Raw genomic sequence first — 19,618 nt, 5'->3', positions numbered from 1 at the left:
ACCTCCGCCATTTTCTCTCACATTTCTGCCATTTTCTTTCATATTTCCACCATTTTCTCTCACACTTCCGCCATTTTCCCCCATTTTCTCTCATATTTTCCCGATATTTTCTCCTATTTTTTCCCATATTTTTCCCCATATTTTCCCCCATTTTCTCTCATACTTCTGCCATTTTCTCTCACACTTCCGGCATTTTCTCTCATATTTTACCCATTTTCCCTCAGATTTTTCACCCATTTTCTCCCATTTTTCCCGCCAATTTTTCCCCATTTTCTCTCACACTTCCGCCATTTTCTCTCACATTTCCCACCATTTTCACCCCATTTTCCACCAATTTTTTTCCCCATTTTTCCCCATTTTCCCCATTTTCCCCCATTTTCCCCTGTATTTTTCCCCATTTTCTCTCACATTTCCCCCATTTTCTCTCACACCTCCGCCATTTTCTCTCACATTTCCGCCATTTTGTCCCATAATTTCTCCATTTTTTCCCCATTTTCTCTCACATTTCCGCCATTTTCTCTCATATTTCTGCCATTTTCTCACACTTCCGCCATTTTCTCTTCCACCATTTTCTCTCCCATTTCTCTCATTTTCTCTCATATTTCTGCCATCTTGTCTCATATTTTCACTATATTTTCTCTCTTTTTCCCCATTTTTTCCCATATTTCCCCCATTTTCCCCCCATTTTCCCCATTTCCCCCATTTTTCCCCATTTCCCCCATTTTCCGCATTTTTCCCCTCCTCTCACCACTCAGATCATCCCCTCTCCCCGTCCACGGCTCGGGTCCATCAAAGTGCGACTCATTTTTTCCCCATTTACCCCATTTCCCCCATTTTCTCTCATATTTCCGCCATTTTCTCTCACAGTTTTCCCCATTTTCTCCCATATTTTCCCCATTTCCCCCCCCATTTTCCCTCTATTTTTCCCCCATTTTCCACCGATTTTTTCCCCATTTTCCCCCCATTTTTCTCCCATTTCCCCCCCATTTTCTCTCACACACATCCGCCATTTTCTCTCACATTTCTGCCATTTTCTCCCATTTTTTCCCATACTTTTCCCCATTTTCTCTCACACCTCCGCCATTTTCTCTTCCGCCATTTTCTCTCACATTTCCTCCCATATTTTCCCCATTTTCCCCCCATTTCCCCCCATTTTACCCATTTTATTCCCCATTTTTCCCCATTTTCTCTCACACTTCCACCATTTTCTCTCATAGTTCCGCCATTTTCTCTCACACTTCCGCCATTTTCCTTCACATTTCCGCCATTTTCTCTCACACTTCCGCCATTTTCTTTCACATTTCCCCCATTTTCTCTTCCGCCATTTTCTCTCATACTTCCGCCATTTTGTTTTACACTTCCGCCATTTTCTCTCACACTTCCGCCATTTTCTCTTCCGCCATTTTCTCTCCCATTTCTGCCATTTTCTTTCACATTTCCGCCATTTTCCCCCATTTTCCACCAATTTTTTTCCCCATTTTCCCCCCATTTTCTCTCATATTTTCTCCATTTTCTCTCACATTTCCACCATTTTCTCTTCCACCATTTTCTCTCTCACACTTCCGCCATTTTCTGCCATAATTTCTCCATTTTTCCCCATTTTTTCCCCAAATTCCGCCCCTCCTCTCACCACTCAGATCATCCCCTCGTCCCGTCCACGGCTCGGCGCCATCGAAGTGCGCGTCTCCGCCGATGTTGGGCCCGGGGAAGTAGGCGTGCGCCAGGAACCCGCCGGGCCCGTCGAAGGGCGCCGCGTCGCCGTGGAACCCCTCGGCGAACATCACCATGATGTCGGCGCCGGGAGCGGCGCCGGAGCGGATCCGCCCGTACGGAACCTCCCGGAAGCGCAGCGCCGGCGCCGCCGAGGCCCAGGCCTGGAAGGCGCGGCGGATGGCGGAGCGGGTGCCGGCCTCGCCCACCTTGGGGGTGTAGTTCTGGATGCTGCGGGGGGGGGCACAGGTGTGGCACAGGTGTGCCCAGGTGTGCTCCAGGTGTGCCCAGGTGTGCCCCAAAATGTGGACCAGGTGTGTCCAGGTAACCCTTAAGTAACCCCAGGTGTGCCCAGGTGTGCCCCAGGTGTGCCCAGGTAACCCTTAAGTAACCCCAGGTGTGCCCAGATGTGCCCAGATGTGCCCCAGGTCTGTCATTGGAAATCCCAGGTGTGCCCAGATGTGCCCAGGTAACCCCCAGGTAACTCTAAGTGTGCCCAGGTGTGCCCAGGTAACTCCAAGTGTGCCCCAGGTGTGCCCAGGTAACTCCAAGTGTGCCCAGGTGTATCCCAGGGGTGCCCAGGTGTGCCCAGATATGGCACAAGTAACTCTAAATGTGCCCCAGGTGTGCCCAGGTAAATCTTAGGTGTGCCCGGGTGTGTCATTGTACATCACAGGTGTGCCCAGGTGTGCCCAGGTGTGCCCAAATGTGGACCAGGTGTGCCCAGGTGTGTGCCCAGGTAACCCCCAAGTGTGCCCAGGTGTCCCCAGGTGTGCCTAGGTGTGTCATTGTAAATCTCAGGTGTGCCCAGCTGTGCACAGGTAAATCTCAGCTGTGCCCAGGTGTGTCCAGGTATGGCACAGGTAACCCCCAAGTGTGCCCAGGGTGTGCCCCAGGTGTGCCCAGATATGGCACAGGTAACTCCAAGTGTGCCCAGGTGTGCCCAGATATGGCACAGGTAACTCCAAGTGTGCCCAGGTGTGACCCAGGTGTGCCCAGGTGTGCCCAGATATGACACAGGTAACCCCCAGGTGTGCCCAGGTGTGCCCAGGTGTGTCCCAGGTAAATCTCAGGTGTGCCCCAGGTAACTCCAGGTGTGCCCAGGTGTGCCCAGGTGTGCCCAGGTAACTCTAAGTGTGCCCCAGGTGTGCCCAGGTAACTCTAAGTGTGCCCCAGGTGTGCCCAGGTGTGCCCAGATATGGCACAGGTAACTCCAAGTGTCCCCAGGTGTGCCCAGGTATGGCACAGGTAACTCCCAGGTGTGCCCAGGTAACCCCCAGGTGTCCCCAGGTGTGCCCCAGGTGTGCCCAGGTAACCCCCAGGGGTGCCCCAGGTGTGCCCAAGTGTGCCCAGATATGGCACAGGTGACTCCAAGTGTGCCCAGGTGTGCCTCGATATGGCACAGGTAACTCCAAGTGTGCCCAGGTGTGCCCAGGTGTGCCCCAGGTGTGCCCAGGTGTGCCATTGTAAATCCCAGGTGTGCCCAGGTGTGCCCAGGTAACCCCCAGGTGTGCCCAGGTGTGCCCCAGGTGTGCCCAGGTAACCCCCAGGTAACTCTAAGTGTGCCCAGGTGTTCCCAGGTGTGCCCCAGGTGGGTCATTGTGAATCTCAGGTGTGCCCAGGTGTGACCAGGTGTGCCCAGGTAACCCCCAGGTAACTCCAAGTGTGCCCCAGGTGTGCCCAGGTATGGCAAAGGAAACTCCAGGTGTGCCCCAGGTAACCCTTAAGTAACCCCAGGTGTGCCCAGGTGTGTCACAGGTAACCCCCAAGTGTGCCCAGGGGTGCCCAAATGTGGACCAGGTGGGTACAGGTGTGCCCAGGTAACCCCCAGGTAACTCTAAGTGTGCACGAGGTGTGCCCAGGTGTGCCCAGATAACTCCAGGAAACCCCCAGGTGTGCCCAGGTGTGCCCAGGTATGGCACAGGTAACCCCCAGGTGTGCCCAGGTGTGCCCAGGTATGGCACAGGTAACCCCCAGGTGTGCACAGGTGTGCCCCAGGTGGGTCATTGTAAATCCCAGGTGTGCCCAGGTGTGCCACAGGTGACTCCCAGGTGTGCCCCAGGGGTGCCCCAGGTGTGCCCAAGTGTGCCCAGATATGGCACAGGTAACTCCAAGTGTGCCCAGGTCTGCCCAGATATGGCACAGGTAACTCTAAATGTGCCCAGGTGTGCCCAGGTGTGCCCAGGTGTGTGATTTTAAATCCCAGGTGTGCCCAGGTGTGCCCAGGTGTGCCACAGGTAACTCCCAGGTGTGCCCCAGGTGTGCCCAGGTGTGCCCCAGGTGTGCCCAGGTGTGCCCCAGGTATGGCACAGGTAACTCCGAGTGTGTCCAGGTGTGCCCAGGTGTGCCCAAATGTGGACCAGGTGTGCCCAGGTGTGCCCAGGTGTGCCCAGGTAACCCTTAAGTAGCCCCAGGTGTGCCCAGGTGTGCCCAGGTGGTGCCCAGGTGTGCCCAGGTAACCCTTAAGTAACCCCAGGTGTGCCCAGGTGTGCCCAAGTATGGCACAGGTAACTCCCAGGTCTGCCCAGGTGTGCCCCAGGTCTGCCCAGGTGTGCCCAGGTGTGCCACAGGTAACTCCAAATGTGCCCCAGGTGTGCCCAGGTGTGCCCAGGTAACTCTAAGTGTGCCCAGGTGTGGCACAAATCTGCCCAGGTGTGCCCAGGTGTGCCCCAGGTGTGCCCAGGTGTATTTTTGGTGTATCCCAGGTGTGCCCAGGTAACCCCCAGGTGTGCCCAGCTGTGCCCAGCTATGCCCAGGTGTGCCCAGGTGTGCCCAGGTGTATTTTTGGTGTATCCCAGCTGTGCCCAGGTGTGCCCAGGTGTGCCCAGGTGTATTTTTGGTGTATCCCAGCTATGCCCAGCTGTGCCCAGGTGTGCCCAGGTGTATTTTTGGTGTATCCCAGCTGTGCCCAGGTGTGCCCAGGTGTGTCATTGTAAATTCCAGGTGTTCCCAGCTGTGCCCAGGTGTGCCCAGGTGTATTTTTGGTGTATCCCAGCTGTGCCCAGGTGTGCCCAGGTGTGCCCCAGGTGTATCTCAGGTGTGCCCAGCTGTGCCCAGGTGTGTCATTGTACATCCCAGCTGTGCCCAGGTGTGCCCAGGTGTGCCCAGGTGTGCCCAGGTTTTTTTTTGTGTATCCCAGCTGTGCCCAGGTGTGCCCAGGTGTGTCATTGTACATCCCAGCTGTGCCCAGGTGTATTTTTGGTGTATCCCAGCTGTGCCCAGGTGTGCCCAGGTGTGCCCAGCTGTGCCCAGGTGTGCCCAGGTGTATTTTTGGTGTTACCTGTAGGTGATCTCGGGCTGTTCCCAGCGCTGTCCCTGCAGGGCGAAGCGGCGCCGCCTCACCTGAGCCTTCACCTGAGGCCCGAATTTATCCGGGACGCCGCAGCGGGGGCGGAGCATGGCCCTGGAACCAGTACGGACCAGTTTAAACCAGTATGGACCAGTTTGGACCAGTATGGACCAGTATAAACCAGTATGGACCAGTTTGGACCAGTATGGAGCAAAAAAAAACCGGTAAAAAACAGAAAAAAATGGTAAAAACCAGTATAACCCAGTATAGACCAGTATAAACCAATATGGACCAGTATGGACCAGTTTGGACCAGTATAGACCAGTATAAACCAGTATGGACCAGTATGGACCAGTATGGAGCAAAAAAACCCAGTAAAAAACGGAAAAAAACTGTAAAAACCAGTAAAAAAACCAATATGGACCAGTATAAACCAGTATGGACCAGTATAAACCAGTAAGGACCAGTATAAACCAGTATGGACCAGTATGGACCAAAAAAACCCCGTAAAAAATGGAAAAAATCTGTAAAAACCAGTAAAAACCAGTATAAACCAGTATAAACCAGTATGGACCAGTATGGACCAGTATAAACCAGTATAAACCAGTATAAACCAGTATGGACCAGTATAAACCAGTATAAACCAGTATGGACCGGTTCAGACCAGTATAAACCAGTATGGACCGGTTCAGACCAGTATGGACCAAAAAAACCCCGTAAAAAACGGAAAAATCGGTAAAAACCAGTACAAACCAGTATAGACCAGTAAAAACCTGGGGCGGAGCATTGCCCTGGAAACCAGTACGGACCAGTATAAACCAGTATAAACCAGTATGGACCAAAAAAACCCCGTAAAAAACAGAAAAAAACTGTAAAAACCACTAAAAAACCCAGGAAAAACCAGTATAAACCAGTATAAACCAGTATAAACCAGTATCAAACAGTTTGGATCAAAAAAAAATGGGAAAAAATGGAAAAAAAGTGTAAAAACCAGTATAAACTAGTATAAACCAGTATAAACCAGTATAGACCAGTATGGACCAGTACAAACCAGTATGAACAAGTATAAACCATTATGGACCAGTATGGACCAGTAAAAACCAGTATGGACCAGTTTCGACCAGTGTAAACCAGTACAAACCAGTATAAACCAGTTTGGACCCAAAAAAACCCCGTAAAAAACAGAAAAAAAATGGTAAAAACCAGTAAAAACCAGTATGGACCAGTATGGACCAGTAAAAACCAGTTTGGTAAAAAAAAACCCGGTAAAAAATGGAAAAAATCGGTAAAAACCAGTATGGACCAGTATGGACCAGTATGGACCAGTATGGACCAGTATGGACCAGTACGGACCAGTATAAACCAGTATGGACCAGTATAGACCAGTATGGACCGGTATGGACCGGTATGGACCAGTATAAACCAGTATGGACCAGTATGGACCAGTATGGACCAGTATGGACCAGTATGGACCAGTATAAACCAGTATAAACCAGTAAAAACCAGTATAAACCAGTATAAACCATTATGGACCAGTATGGACCAGTATGGACCAGTATGGACCAGTATGGACCAGTATAAATCGGTAAAAACTGTTTACAAAACCACCATTTTTGGCCCCAAAACCCAACCATGACCCAAAAACGGCCATTTTTTTGTTCCAAATGACCCAAAATCGCCATTTTTCACCCCAAAACCCAATGGTGACACCAAAATTGGACATTTCTGCTTCCCTTTGACCAAAAATCGCCATTTTTCGACCCAAAACCCAACAACAACCCCAAAAACGGTCATTTTTTTCCAAATGACCCAAAATTGCCATTTTTGACCCCAAAACCCAATGGTGCACCCAAAAATGGCCATTTTTGGTTCCTGTTGACTGAAAATCGCCGTTTTTCAGCCCAAAACCCAACAACGACCCCAAAAACGGCCATTTTTTGTCGAAATGACCCAAAATCGCCATTTTTCACCCCAAAACCCAACAACGCCCCAAAATCACCATTTTTTTGTTCCAAATACCCCAAAATCGCCGTTTTTTGACCCAAAACCCAACAATGACCCCAAAACCAAATAACAACACCAAAAATTGACTTTTTTCGTTCCAAATAACCAAAAATCGCCGTTTTTCGACCCAAAACCCAACAACGACCCAAAACCAGCCATTTTTTTCCCAAATGCCCCAAAATACCCATTTTTAAACCCAAAACCCAACAATGACCCTAAAAATTGCCATTTTTGGTTCCCGTTGATCTAAAATCGCCGTTTTTCAACCCAAAACCCAACAATGACACAAAAAATGGCCATTTTGGGATCCCATTGACCCAAAATCACCATTTTTCACCCTAAAACCCAACCATGACCCCAAAACCCAATGGTGACCCCAAAAACCACCATTTTTTTGTCCAAGTGACCCAAAATCGCCGTTTTTCACCCCAAACCAAACAACACCCCAAAATCCCCATTTTTCCCCCAAAACCCAAGAACAACCCCAAAAATTGACATTTCTCGTTCCCTTTGACCCAAAATTGCTGTTTTTCACCCCAAAACCTAATGATGACCCCAAAAACGGACATTTTTCCTTCCCAACGAACCAAAATCGCCGTTTTTCGACCCAAAACCCAACAATGACCCAAAATCACCATTTTTGGTTCCAAATGACCCAAAATCGCCATTTTTGACCCAAAACCACCATTTTTTTATTCCAAACGCCCCAAAATCCCCGTTTTTCACCCCAAACCGAACAATTACCCAAAATCTCCATTTTTCGCACCAAACCTGCCCCTGTTGACCGAAAATTGCCATTTTTGACCCGAACCCCAACAATGACACCAAAATTTCATGGTTTTGGTTCCAAATGACCCAAAATCACCGTTTTTTCCCCAAAACCCAACAACAACCCAAAACCGACCATTTTTTTCCCCAAACGCCCCAAAATCCCCCTTTTTCCCCCCAAACCCAACCATGACCCCAAAACCCAACAACAACATTGAAAATTAACACTTTTGGTTCCAAAGGACCGAAAATTGCCATTTTTGACCCAAAACCCAACAACGACCCCAAAAATGGCCATTTCTTGTTCCCATTGACCAAAAATTGCCGTTTTTCACCCCAAAGCCGCCCCTGTTTACCCAAAATTGCCGTTTTTCACCCCAAACTGAACAATTACCCAAAAATGAATATTTTTTTGTTCCAAACGCCCCAAAACCCCCATTTTTCGACCCAAACCCCACTGGTGCCCCCCAAAATGAACATTTTTTAGTTCCCAATGCCCCAAAATCGCCATTTTTGGCCTCAAAACCCAAGAATAACCCCAAAATCACAATTTTTGAGTCTAAAACCCAACAACGCCCCAAAAATGGCCATTTTTTTTCTCCAAACACCCCAAAATCGCCATTTTTGACCCAAAACCCCCATTTTTTCCCCAAACACCCCAAAATCGCCATTTTTGATCCAAAATCACCATTTTTTTTCCCAAACACCCCAAAATCGCCATTTTTGACCCAAAATCACCATTTTTTCCCCAAACGCCCCAAAATCCCCGTTTTTGGCCCCAAAACCCAACAATGCCCCAAAATCGCCGTTTTTCACCCCAAAATCACCCCTGTTGACCCAAAATCGCTGGTTTTGGCCCCAAAACCCAACCATGACCCCAAAACCCAACAATGACCCTAAAAACGGCCATTATTGGTTCCAAACGACCCAAAATTCCCGTTTTTTGACCCAAAACCCAACAACAACCCAAAATCGACCATTTTTTTCCCCAAACGCCCCAAAATCGCCGTTTTTCACCCCAAAACCCAACAACGCCCCAAAATCACCGTTTTTAGTCCCAAAACCCAACCATGACCCCAAAACCCAACAACAACACCAAAAATTAACATTTTTGGATCCAAATAACCAAAATCACCGTTTTTGGCCCCAAAACCTAACTGTAACCCAAAATCACCATTTTTTGCCCCAAACCCACCCCTGTTGACCCAAAATCGCTGTTTTTCACCCCAAAACCCAACAATGACCCAAAATCACCATTTTTCTCCCCAAAACCCAACAACGCCCCAAAACCGACCATTTTTTTTCCCAAATACCCCAAAATCACCATTTTTCACCCAAAACCCAATGGTGACCCTACAAACGGCCATTTTTTTGTGCAAATGGCCCAAAATCGCCATTTTTCTACCCAAAACCCAACAGTGCCCCCAAAAATGGCCATTTTTGGTTCCAAATAACCCAAAATCGCCCTTTTTCGACCCAAAACCCAATGGTGCCCCCAATTCGCCGTTTTTCGCCCCAAAACCCAACAATGACCTTGCAAATGGCCATTTTTTCTTCTAAATTACCCAAAACCGCCATTTTTCGCCCCAAAACCCAATGATGACTCCAAAACCCCATTTTTTCGTTCCAAATGACCCAAAATCCCCGTTTTTCGCCCCAAAACCCAACAATGACCCAAAATATCTGTTTTTCACCCCAAAACCAAACCACAACCCTAAAAATGGACATTTTTGGTTCCCAATAACCCAAAATCACCATTTTTTGCCCCAAAACCCAATGCTGACCCCAAAATTGCTATTTTTGGCCCCAAAACCCACCGGTGACCGCAAAAATGTTCATTTTTGGTTCCAAATGACCCAAAATCCCCATTTTTCACCCCAAAACCCAACCATGACCCCAAAACCCAACCACAACCCTAAAAATGGCCATTTTTTTGTCCAAAATCGCCATTTTTCACCCCAAACCGAACAATTACCCAAAAATGAATATTTTTTTTCCCAAACACCCCAAAATCGCCGTTTTTCGACCCAAATCCCAACAATGCCCCAAAATCCCCGTTTTTCCCCCAAAACGCACCGCAGGGTGTCGGCGTCGGCGGTGCCGGTGACGGGGAGGCCGTAGAAGCTCTGCATGGCCGCCAGAGCCGCCGAGAGCGACGCCGGCGCCGAGCGCGGCCGCGAGCGCAGGTCCCCGGGGGGCAGGTACCCGTACTGCTGCAGCCAGGCCTGGGAAAAATGGGGGGAAAATGGGGATTTTGGGAAAAAACGGGAATTTTGGGAATTTTCAGGGGTTTTCACAGTTTTTGGGGATTTTTTGGGATTTTTTTGGGATTTTTTTGACGGTTTTTTGAGGGGTTTTTGGTGATTTTTTGGGGGTTTTTTGATGGTTTTTTGAGGGTTTTTTTCTGATTTTATATTGATTTTTTCGAGATTTTTTGGGGTATTTTTGTCGGTTTTTTCCAGGATTTTTTCATGATTTTTTGGGGAATTTTCCCAATTTCTTGGAGATTTTCCATTTTGTATTTTTAAAATTTTTCCCGATTTTTTCCCTATTTTTTTGATTTTTTTTCCAATTTTTTGGGGATTTTTTTAATCAAAATTCTGATTTTTTTTCTAATTTTCTATAATTTTTCAGAATTTTTTCCTAATATTTCAGAATTATTACTTGGAAAATCTGGGAATTTTCCCAGATTTTTTCGGGATATTTTATGGGATTTTTTGAGGTTTTTTGGGGGGTTTTTCCCAATCTTTTTGATATTCCCACTTTTTTTTTTTAATTTTTCCCGATTTTTTTCCTAAATTTTGATTTTTTTCCCTAATTTTTTTGGATTTTCTCTAAATTTTTGGGGTTTTTTTCGAATTTTTGGGGATTTTTTCCCAATAGTTTGGAATTATTTCCTGGAAAACTTGGGAATTTTCCCAGATTTTTTCGGGATTTTTTACGGGTTTTTTGGGGATTTTTTGGGGTATTTTTGTCCTTTTTTTTCAGGATCTTTTCAGATTTTTTCGTGATTTTTTGGGGGTATTTTCCGAATTTTTTTGATTTTTTTTTTAATTTTTCCTGATTTTTTTCCTAAGTTTTTTGGATTTTTTTTCCAATTTTTTGGGGATTTTTTACCAAATTTTAAAATTTTTTTTCCTAATTTTCCCCCATTTTTGGTTTTTTTCCCATTTTTTTGGGGATTTTCCCCAATTTTTTTTCAGGATTTCCCTCCTTTCTTTTATTATTTTTCCTGATTTCTCCCCCCAAATTTCTTGGATATTTTTCCCAATTTTTGGGGATTTTCCCCCCAATATTTCTGGATTATTTCCTGTATAATTTGGGAATTTTCCCTGATTTTTTAGGGATTTTTTTCTGGATTATTTGGGGTTTTGGGCAATTTTGGGGCAATTTTGGGGCTTTTAGATCAAATTTTGGGGTTCCCTGTTGGAATTTTGGGGTTTCTGGATGAAGTTTTGGCGATTTTGGGGCAATTTTGGGACTTTTAGATGCAATTTTGGGGTTCCTGGATGGAATTTTGGGGGGTCCCGGGTGAAGTTTTGGTGATTTTGGGGCAATTTTGGGACTTTTTTTGAATTTTGGGGTTCCCGGATGAATTTTTGGAAATTTTGGGGCAATTTTGGGGCTTTGGATCAAATTTTGGGGCTCCTGGAGGAGATTTTGGGGCAATTTTGGGTTTCCTGGGTGGAATTTTGGGGGTTCCTGGAAGAATTTTTGGCGATTTTGGGGCAATTTTGGGACTTTTAGATCAAATTTTGGGGTTCCCGGGTGGAATTTTGGGTCTTTTTGGGGCAATTTTGGGGTTTCTGGATGAATTTTTGGTGATTTTGGGGCAATTTTGGGTCTTTTTGTGAATTTGGGGGTTTCCCGGTGAATTTTGGGGTTTTTTGGGGCAATTTTGGGAGTTTTTATGAATTTTGGGGTTCCTGGATGAATTTTGGGGCTTTTTGGGGCAATTTTGGGGTTCCCGGATGAATTTTTGGTGATTTGAGGAAAATTTTGGGACTTTGTGTGAATTTTGGGGTTCTGGGGTGAATTTGGGGGTTTCTGGATGAATTTTGGGTATTTTTGGGGCAATTTTGCGGATTTCTGGATGAAATTTTGGGGTTCCCGGGTGAATTTTGGGGCAATTTTGGGACTTTTTGTGAATTTTGGGGTTCCTGGATGAATTTTGGGCAATTTTTGGGGTCTCAAGGAGATTTTTGGGGGTTCCCGGATGAATTTTCGGCAATTTTGGGGCAATTTTGGGGCTTTTAGATCCAATTTTGGGGTTCCTGGGTGAAGTTTTGGACAATTTTGGGGCAATTTTGGGGTTTCTGGATGAAAATTTGGGGGTCCAAGATGGAATTTTGGGGTTTCCAGGTGAAATTTTGGTGATTTTTGGCAATTTTTGGGGTCCCAAGGAGATTTTTGGGGGTTCCCCGGTGAATTTTGGGTTTTTTGGGGCAATTTTGGGACTTTTAGGATTAAATTTTGGGGTTCCCGGGTGGAATTTTGGGGCAATTTTGGGACTTTTAGGGGCAATTTTGGGGCTTTTCGATCAAATTTTGGGGTTCCCAGGTGGAATTTTGGGTCTTTTTGGGGCAATTTTGGGGTTTCTGGATCAAATTTTGGAGTTCCCGGGTGAAACTTTGGGGTTCCCGGGTGAATTTTGGGGTTTTTTGGGGCAATTTTGGGGTTCCCGGGTGAATTTTGGGGTTCCTGGATGAATTTTGGGGCTTTTTGGGGCAATTTTGCAGTTTCTGGATGAAATTTTGGCCATTTTGGGGCAATTTTAGAACTTTTTTGTGAATTTTGGGGGTTTCTGGATGAAATTTTGGGGGTTCCCGGGTGGAATTTTGGGGTTTTTCTGGGGCAATTTTGGGACTTTTTGTGAATTTTGGGGTTTCTGGGTCACATTTTGGGGGTTCCGGGTGAATTTTGGGTCTTTTTGGGCAATTTTGGAGCTTTTAGATCCAATTTTGGGGGTTCCTGGATGAATTTTTGGTGATTTTGGGGCATTTTTGGGGTTTTTAGGTCAAATTTGGGGTTTCTGGATGAAATTTTGGGGATCCCGGATGGAATTTTGGGGCAATTTTGGGACTTTTTGTGAATTTTGGGGTTCCCGGATGAATTTTTGGCAATTTTGGGGCAATTTTGGGGCTTTTAGATCCAATTTTGGGTTCCTGTGTGAACTTTGGGGCAATTTTGGGACTTTTTGTGAATTTTGGGGTTCCTGGGTGGAATTTTGGGGGTTCCCGGATGAAATTTTGGTGATTTTGGGGCAATTTTTGGACTTTTTGTGAATTTTGGGGTTCCCGGATGAATTTTCGGCAATTTTGGGGCAATTTTGGGGCTTTCTGATCCAATTTTGGGGTTCCTGGGTGAAGTTTTGGGTCTTTTTGGGGCAATTTTGGGGTTTTTATATCAAATTTTGGGGTCCTGGATGAAATTTTGGGGCAATTTTGGGGTTCCCGGGTGATTTTTGGGTCTTTTTGGCGTCTCAAGGAGATTTTGGGGGGTCCCGGGTGAATTTTTGGCAATTTTGGGGCAATTTTGGGGATTTTAGATCCAATTTTGGGGTTCCCGGGTGGAATTTTGGGGCAATTTTTGGGGCAATTTTTGGGTTTCCGGATGAAATTTTGGGGTTCCTGGAAGAATTTTGGGACAATTTTGGGGTAATTTTGGGACTTTTTGTGAATTTTGGGGGTCCCGGATGAATTTTGGGTATTTTTGGGGCAATTTTGGGGTTTTTAGATCCAATTTTGGGGTTCCCGGGTGAATTTTGGGTCTTTTTGGGGCAATATTGGAACTTTTTGTGAATTTTGGGGTTCCCAGGTGAAATTTTGGACAATTTTTGGGGTCTCAAGGAGATTTTTGGGGGGTCCCGGTGAATTTTTGGTAATTTTGGGGCAATTTTGGGGCTTTTAGATCCAATTTTGCGGGTCTGGGGTGAAATTTTGGGTCTTTTTGGGGCAATTTTGGGGGTTCTGGATGAAAATTTGGGGTTCCCGGGTGAATTTTGGGTCTTTTTGGGGCAATTTTGGGGCTCTTAAATCCAACTTTGAGGGTCCCGGGTGGAATTTTGGGGTTCCCGGGTGAAATTTTGGCAATTTTGGGGCAATTTTGGGGTTTTTAGATCCAATTTTTGGGGTCCTGGGTGAATTTTGGGGCGATTTTGGGATTTTTTGTGAATTTTGGGGCTCCTGGATGAAATTTTGGGGCAATTTTGGGGCTTTTAAATCAAATTTTGGCTTTTCCGGATGAAATCTGGGGGTTCCCGGGTGAATTTTGGGCAATTTTGGGACTTTTAGATCCAATTTTGGGGTTCTCGGGTGAATTTTGGGGCTTTTTGGGGCAATTTTGGGACTTTTTGTGAATTTTGGGGGTTTCTGGATGAAATTTTGGGGTTCCCGGGTGAAATTTTGGGACTTTTTGGGGCAATTTTGGGGCATTTTTGGGGGTCCCGGGTGAATTTTGGGGCAATTTGGGGGTTCCTGGATGAATTTTTGACAATTTTGGGGCAATTTTGGGGCCTTTTGTGAATTTGGGGGTTCCTGGGTGGAATTTTGGGTCTTTTTGGGGCAATTTTGGGGTTCTGGGGGGAAATTTTGGGGGTTCCTGGATGAATTTTTGCCAATTTTGGGGCAATTTTGGGACTTCTGCTGAATTTTTGGGGTTCCCGGGTGGAATTTTGGGGTTCCTGGATGAATATTTGGCAATTTTGGGCAATTTTGGGTCTTTTAAATCCAATTTTGGGGTTCCTGGGTGAATTTTGGGTGATTTTGGGGCAATTTTGGGACAATTTTGGGGCTTTTTGAGAATTTTGGGGGTCCCGGGTGAATTTTGGGTCTTTTTGGGGCAATTTTGGGACTTTTTGTGAATTTTGGGGTTCCTGGATGAAATTTTGGCAATTTTGGGGCAATTTTGGGGCTTTTAGATCCAATTTTGGGGTTCCCGGGTGGAATTTTGGGGCGATTTTGGAACTTTTTGTGAATTTTGGGGCTCCCGGATGAAATTTTGGGGCAATTTTGGGCTTCCCGAGTGAATTTTGGGTCATTTTGGGTCATTTTTGGGGTTCCCAAATCCAATCCCCCCTCCCCCCTCCCCCCCCGCGTCATTTTCGGGAATTTTTTTGGGGATTTTTTGGGATATTTTGGGAAAATTTGGGCGTGGCCGCCCCTCCCCCATCCCCCCCATTCCCAAAATATTTTTTTTTGATTTTTTTGGGGGAAAAAACCCCAAAAAAACCCCAAAAATCCCAAAAAATGAAGGTGGGGGAGGGGCGAGAGGGAGACGTGGCGGGGGGGGGGAGGGGCGGGGACGGGAACAGCCAAAATTTGGGGATTTTTACCCAAAATTTGGGGATTTTAGCCCAAAATTTGGGGGTTTTAACCCAAAATTTGGGGGTTTAAAACCAAAATTTGGGGATTTTAACCCAAAATTTGGGGGTTTTAACCCAAAATTTGGGGGATTTAACCCAAAATTTGGAGTTTTTTACCCAAAATTTGGGGATTTTAACCCAAAATTTGGGGGTCCTGGAGCTGAAATTTGGGGTAAAATCGCCGAATTTTGGGGTTTTTTGGGGGTAAAATTTGAGGATTTTTGGGGTTTTTTGGGGTGAAATCGCCAAATTTTGGGTTAAAATCGACGGATTTTGGGGGTTTTTGGGGTGAAATCGACGGATTTGGGTTTTTTTGGGTTAAAATCGCCGAATTTTGGGGTTTTTTGGGGGTAAAAATTCCGGATTTTGGGGTTTTTTGGGTTAAACCCGCCGGTTTTTGGAGGCTTTTGGGTTAAAATCGACAAATTTTGGAGTCTTTTGGGGTTAAATTGCCAAATTTTGGGGTTTTTTGGGGTAAAATTGCCAAATTTGGGGGTTTTTTGGGTTAAAACCGCCGGACTTGGGGATTTTTGGGTTAAAAATATCAGATTTTGGGGTTATTTTTGGGTTAAAATCGCCGGATTTTAGGGATTTTTGGGTTCAAATCTTCGAATTTTGGGTGTTTTTGGGTTAAAACCGGTGGATTTTGGGGGGTTTTGGGTTAAAATTGATGGATTTTTGGGATTTTGGGTCAAAACCTCAGAATTTTGGGTTAAAATCGCCGGATTTTGGGGTTTTTGGGGTAAAACCGGCGAATTTTGTGTTAAACCACCGGATTTTGGGGTTTTTGGGGGTAAAATCTCCGATTTTGGGGTTTTTTGGGGATAAAAATTCCGGATTTTGGGGCTTTTTGGGATAAAACCGACGGATTTTGGGTTAAAATCGTCGGATTTTGGGGATTTTTGGGTTAAAATTCCCAAGTTTGGGGTTAAACCCGCCGGATTTTGGGGGTTTTTGGGTTAAAACCGCCGGATTTTGGGTTAAAACCACAGAATTTTAGAATTTTTGGGTTAAAAACCGCCGAATTTTGTGGGTTTTGGGGTTAAAACCGCCGAATTTTGGGTTAAAAATGCCGGATTTGGGAGTTTTTTGGGGTAAAATTGCCAAATTTTGGGTTTTTTTGGGTTAAAATCGCCAAATTTTGGGTCTTTTTGGGGTTAAAATCGCCGGATTTTGGTTTTTTTGGGTTAAAATCCCCAGATTTTGGATTTTTTGGGTTAAAACCAGCGGATTTTGGGATTTATTGGGTTAAAATCTCCGGATTTTGGGGTTTTTGGGGTTAAAATCTCTGGATTTTGGGTTGAAACCGCCGGATTTTGGGGTTTTTTGGGTTAAAATCACCGGATTTTGGAATTTTTGGATTCAAACCGCCGGATTTTGAGGTTTTTTTGGGTTAAAATTGCGCAATATTGGGGTTAAGCCGCCGGATTTTGGAATATTTGGGTTAAAACAGGCGGATTTTGAGGTTTTTTGGGTTAAAAACGGTGGATTTTAGGGTTTTTGGGTTAAAATTACCGAATTTTGGGGTTTTTTTTGGGTTAAAACCGCGAATTTTGGGGTAAACCCGCTGGATTTTGGGTTTTTTGGGTTAAAACTGCCGGATTTGGGTTTTTTTGGGTTAAAAATCCCGGATTTTGGTTTTTTTTTGGGTAAAACCTCGGAATTTTGGGTTAAAACCGCCGAATTTTGGGTTACACCCACCGAATTTTGGGTTTTTTTGGGTTAAATCCACCAGATTTTGGGGAAAACCGTGGGATTTTGGGGTTTTTGGATTAAAATCGCTTCATTTAGGGTTAAACCCACCGGATTTTGGGTTTTTATTGGGTTAAAATCGCTGAATTTTGGGGGTTTTGAGTTAAAATCGCCAAAATTTGGGTTAAACCCGCCGGATTTTGGGGTTTTTTGGGTCAAAAACTCGTAATTTTGGGTTAAAATCGCCGGATTTTCGGGTAAAACCGTGAGGTTTTGGGCTTTTTTTGGGTTAAAATCGCCGAAGTTTGGGGTTTTTTGGGTTAAAACCACCGGATTTGGGGATTTTTTGGGTTAAAACCGCTGAATTTTGGGGCGTTTTGGGTTAAAATCGCCGAATTTTGGGTTTTTTGGGGTTAAAAATCCCGGATTTTGGGTTAAAATCGCCAAATTTTGGGTTAAACCACCGGATTTTGGGTTAAAACCGCCGGATTTTGGGTTTTTTTGGCTTAAAACCGCCGAATTTTGGGTTAAACCCACAGAATTTTGGGGTTTTTTGGGTTAAAACCGCCGATTTTGGGGTTTTTTTTGGTTAAAACCGACCGAATTTTGGGGTTTTTCGGGTGAAATCTCCGAATTTTGGGGGTTTTGGGTTAAAATTGCCAAATTTTGGGTTAAAACCGCCGGATTTTGGGGTTTTTTGGGGTTAAAACCAGCGGATTTCGGGTTAAACCCACCGAATTCGGGTTTTCTTGGGTTAAAACCGCCGGATTTTGGAATTTTTGGGTTAAAGTTGCCAAATTTTGGGTTAAACCCGCCGGATTTTGGGGTTTTTTGGGCTAAACCTGACGGATTTTGGGGATTTTGGGGTTAAAATCGCCAAATTTTGGGGATTTTTAGGTTAAAAATCCCGGATTTTGGGGGTTTTTGGAGTAAACCCAAAATATTTTGGGGTTTTTTGGGTTAAAACAGCCGAATTTTGGGTTAAACCCACGGAATTTTGGGTTTTCTGGGTTAAAACCGCCGGATTTTGGGTTAAAACCACAGAATTTCAGAATTTTTGGGTTAAAACCGCCGAATTTTGGGTTTTTTGGGCTAAAACCGCCGGATTTTGGGGATTTTTGGGTTAAAATCGCCGAATTTTGGGTTATTTTGGGGTAAAGCCAAAATAATTTGGGTTTTTTTGGGTTAAAATTCCGGGATTTTGGGTTAAAATCGCCGAATTTCGGGTTTTTTGGGTTAAACCCGCCGGATTTTGGGTTTTTTGGGGCTAAACCCATCGAATTTTGGGTTAAAACCGCCGAATTTTCGCTATTTTTCCCTCTAAAACCCCCAAATTTTCGCTCTTTTTCCCTCTAAACCCCCAAATTTCGCTATTTTCTATTTTTTTGGCTGCCAAATTTTGGGGAGGGGGTCGCGGGGGGGTCTCACCTCGGGCGAGAAGCGCGGCTGGGGGTCGGCGGGGGGGGGCAGGACCCCCCAAAAAATCAACAGCCCCAAAATCATCTCCGGGATCGACGCCGCGATTGGGGAGGGGGAGGGGGAAAAAATCCCAAAAAAAACGTTGGGGGAGGGGCTGGGAGGGGGTGGGGGGAGGGGTTTGGGGTGGGGGAGGGGCCAACAGCGAAAAAACCCCCAAAATTTTGGGTTTTTTTGGCGTTTTTTTGGTTTTTTTTGGGGTTTTTTGGGTTTTTTTTTTAAACAAAAAGGGGCGCCCCCAAAAATTTTTTGGGGTTTTTTTTTGGGGGTTTTTTAGGGGTGGGGGAGGGGCAGGATGTGGTCAGCCCCTCCCCCACCCCCCCGGTCAGCTGACTGGGCGGTGACGTCATCGCTGGAGGGGGTTTTGGAGGAGTTTTTTTGGGAAGTTTGGGCGGATTTTTGAGAGTTTTTTTGTGAAGTTTTGGGGGATTTTTGGGGTTTTTTTGGGGACTTTTTACGGATTTTTTGAGGGGGATTTTTGGGGTTTTTTGGGGACTTTTTAGGGATTTTTTTGGGGAATTTTTCAGCCGATCCCAAACCGATTTTTGGGACAATTTTTTGGGAATTTGAGACAAACTTTTATTTTTTTTGGGGCTCTCCCAAACGGAATTTTGTGACTATTTTTTTCGGGAACAAAAAAAATTTTGGGATCCCCGGGAAGGAATTTCAAAGCCCCTCCCGAACTTTTTTTTGAGGTTCCTTTGTGCCGCTAATTAAGAGTTGGGGGCGTGGCCTCGCTAATTAAAGCCAGGAGTGGGCGGGGTGGGGCTCGTTGCCCTTTTAAGGCGGCGTTGCCCTTTTAAGACGCCATTGCCCTTTTAAGGCGGCGTGGCCATTTTAAGATGGCATTGCCCTTTTAAGAGGGCGTGGCCTATCTAAGGGGGCGTGGCCTTTTAAGACACAAATGCCCTTTTAAGACGCCATTGCCCTTTTAAGAGGGCGTGGCCTATTTAAGGGGGCGTGGCCATTTAAAGACGCCATTACCCTTTTAAGACGCCATTTCCCTTTTAAGGCGCCATTGCCCTTTTAAGGCGCCATTGCCCTTTTAAGGCGCTATTGCCCTTTTAAGACGCCATTACCCCTTTAAGACGCCGTTGCCCTTTTAAGGCGCCATTGCCCTTTTAAGACGCCATTGCTCTTTTGAGGCGCCGTTACCGCTTTAAGGCCGCGCCTGGTGGGCCCCACCTTAAAGGCTCCGCCCCCTCCCAGTTCAGCCCAGTTCATCCCAGTTCATCCCAGTCCATCCCAGTCCCCTCCCAGTTCATCCCAGTCCTCCCTTCTCTGTACTGGTTTGTACTGGGAGGGCACTGGGCCAT

General features: G+C 45.7%; 1 protein-coding gene across 2 annotated transcripts in view; it reads right to left on the bottom strand.

Annotated features, from left to right (window-relative positions):
• The window catches only part of MMP14 (matrix metallopeptidase 14), a 44,750-nt gene extending 26,371 nt beyond the window's left edge, over window positions 1-18,379 (bottom strand). For both annotated transcript variants that reach the window (XM_072921362.1, XM_072921363.1), the window contains exons 1-4: window positions 18,255-18,379; window positions 9,848-9,996; window positions 4,991-5,113; window positions 1,631-1,941 (exon numbers count right to left, since the gene is read on the bottom strand). In XM_072921362.1, the coding sequence (XP_072777463.1) occupies window positions 1,631-1,941; window positions 4,991-5,113; window positions 9,848-9,996; window positions 18,255-18,329 (658 nt within the window). In that variant the 5' untranslated portion in view covers window positions 18,330-18,379. The remainder of the gene's footprint in view (window positions 1-1,630; window positions 1,942-4,990; window positions 5,114-9,847; window positions 9,997-18,254) is intronic.
• Between the last annotated feature and the right edge of the window lie 1,239 nt (window positions 18,380-19,618).

The sequence above is a fragment of the Taeniopygia guttata genome, chromosome 36 (assembly GCF_048771995.1).
Source record: "Taeniopygia guttata chromosome 36, bTaeGut7.mat, whole genome shotgun sequence".
In the NCBI taxonomy this organism is placed as follows: domain Eukaryota; kingdom Metazoa; phylum Chordata; class Aves; order Passeriformes; family Estrildidae; genus Taeniopygia; species Taeniopygia guttata.
Note: the sequence above shows the minus strand (reverse complement) of the source record. Positions and strands in the feature narration are given on the sequence as shown.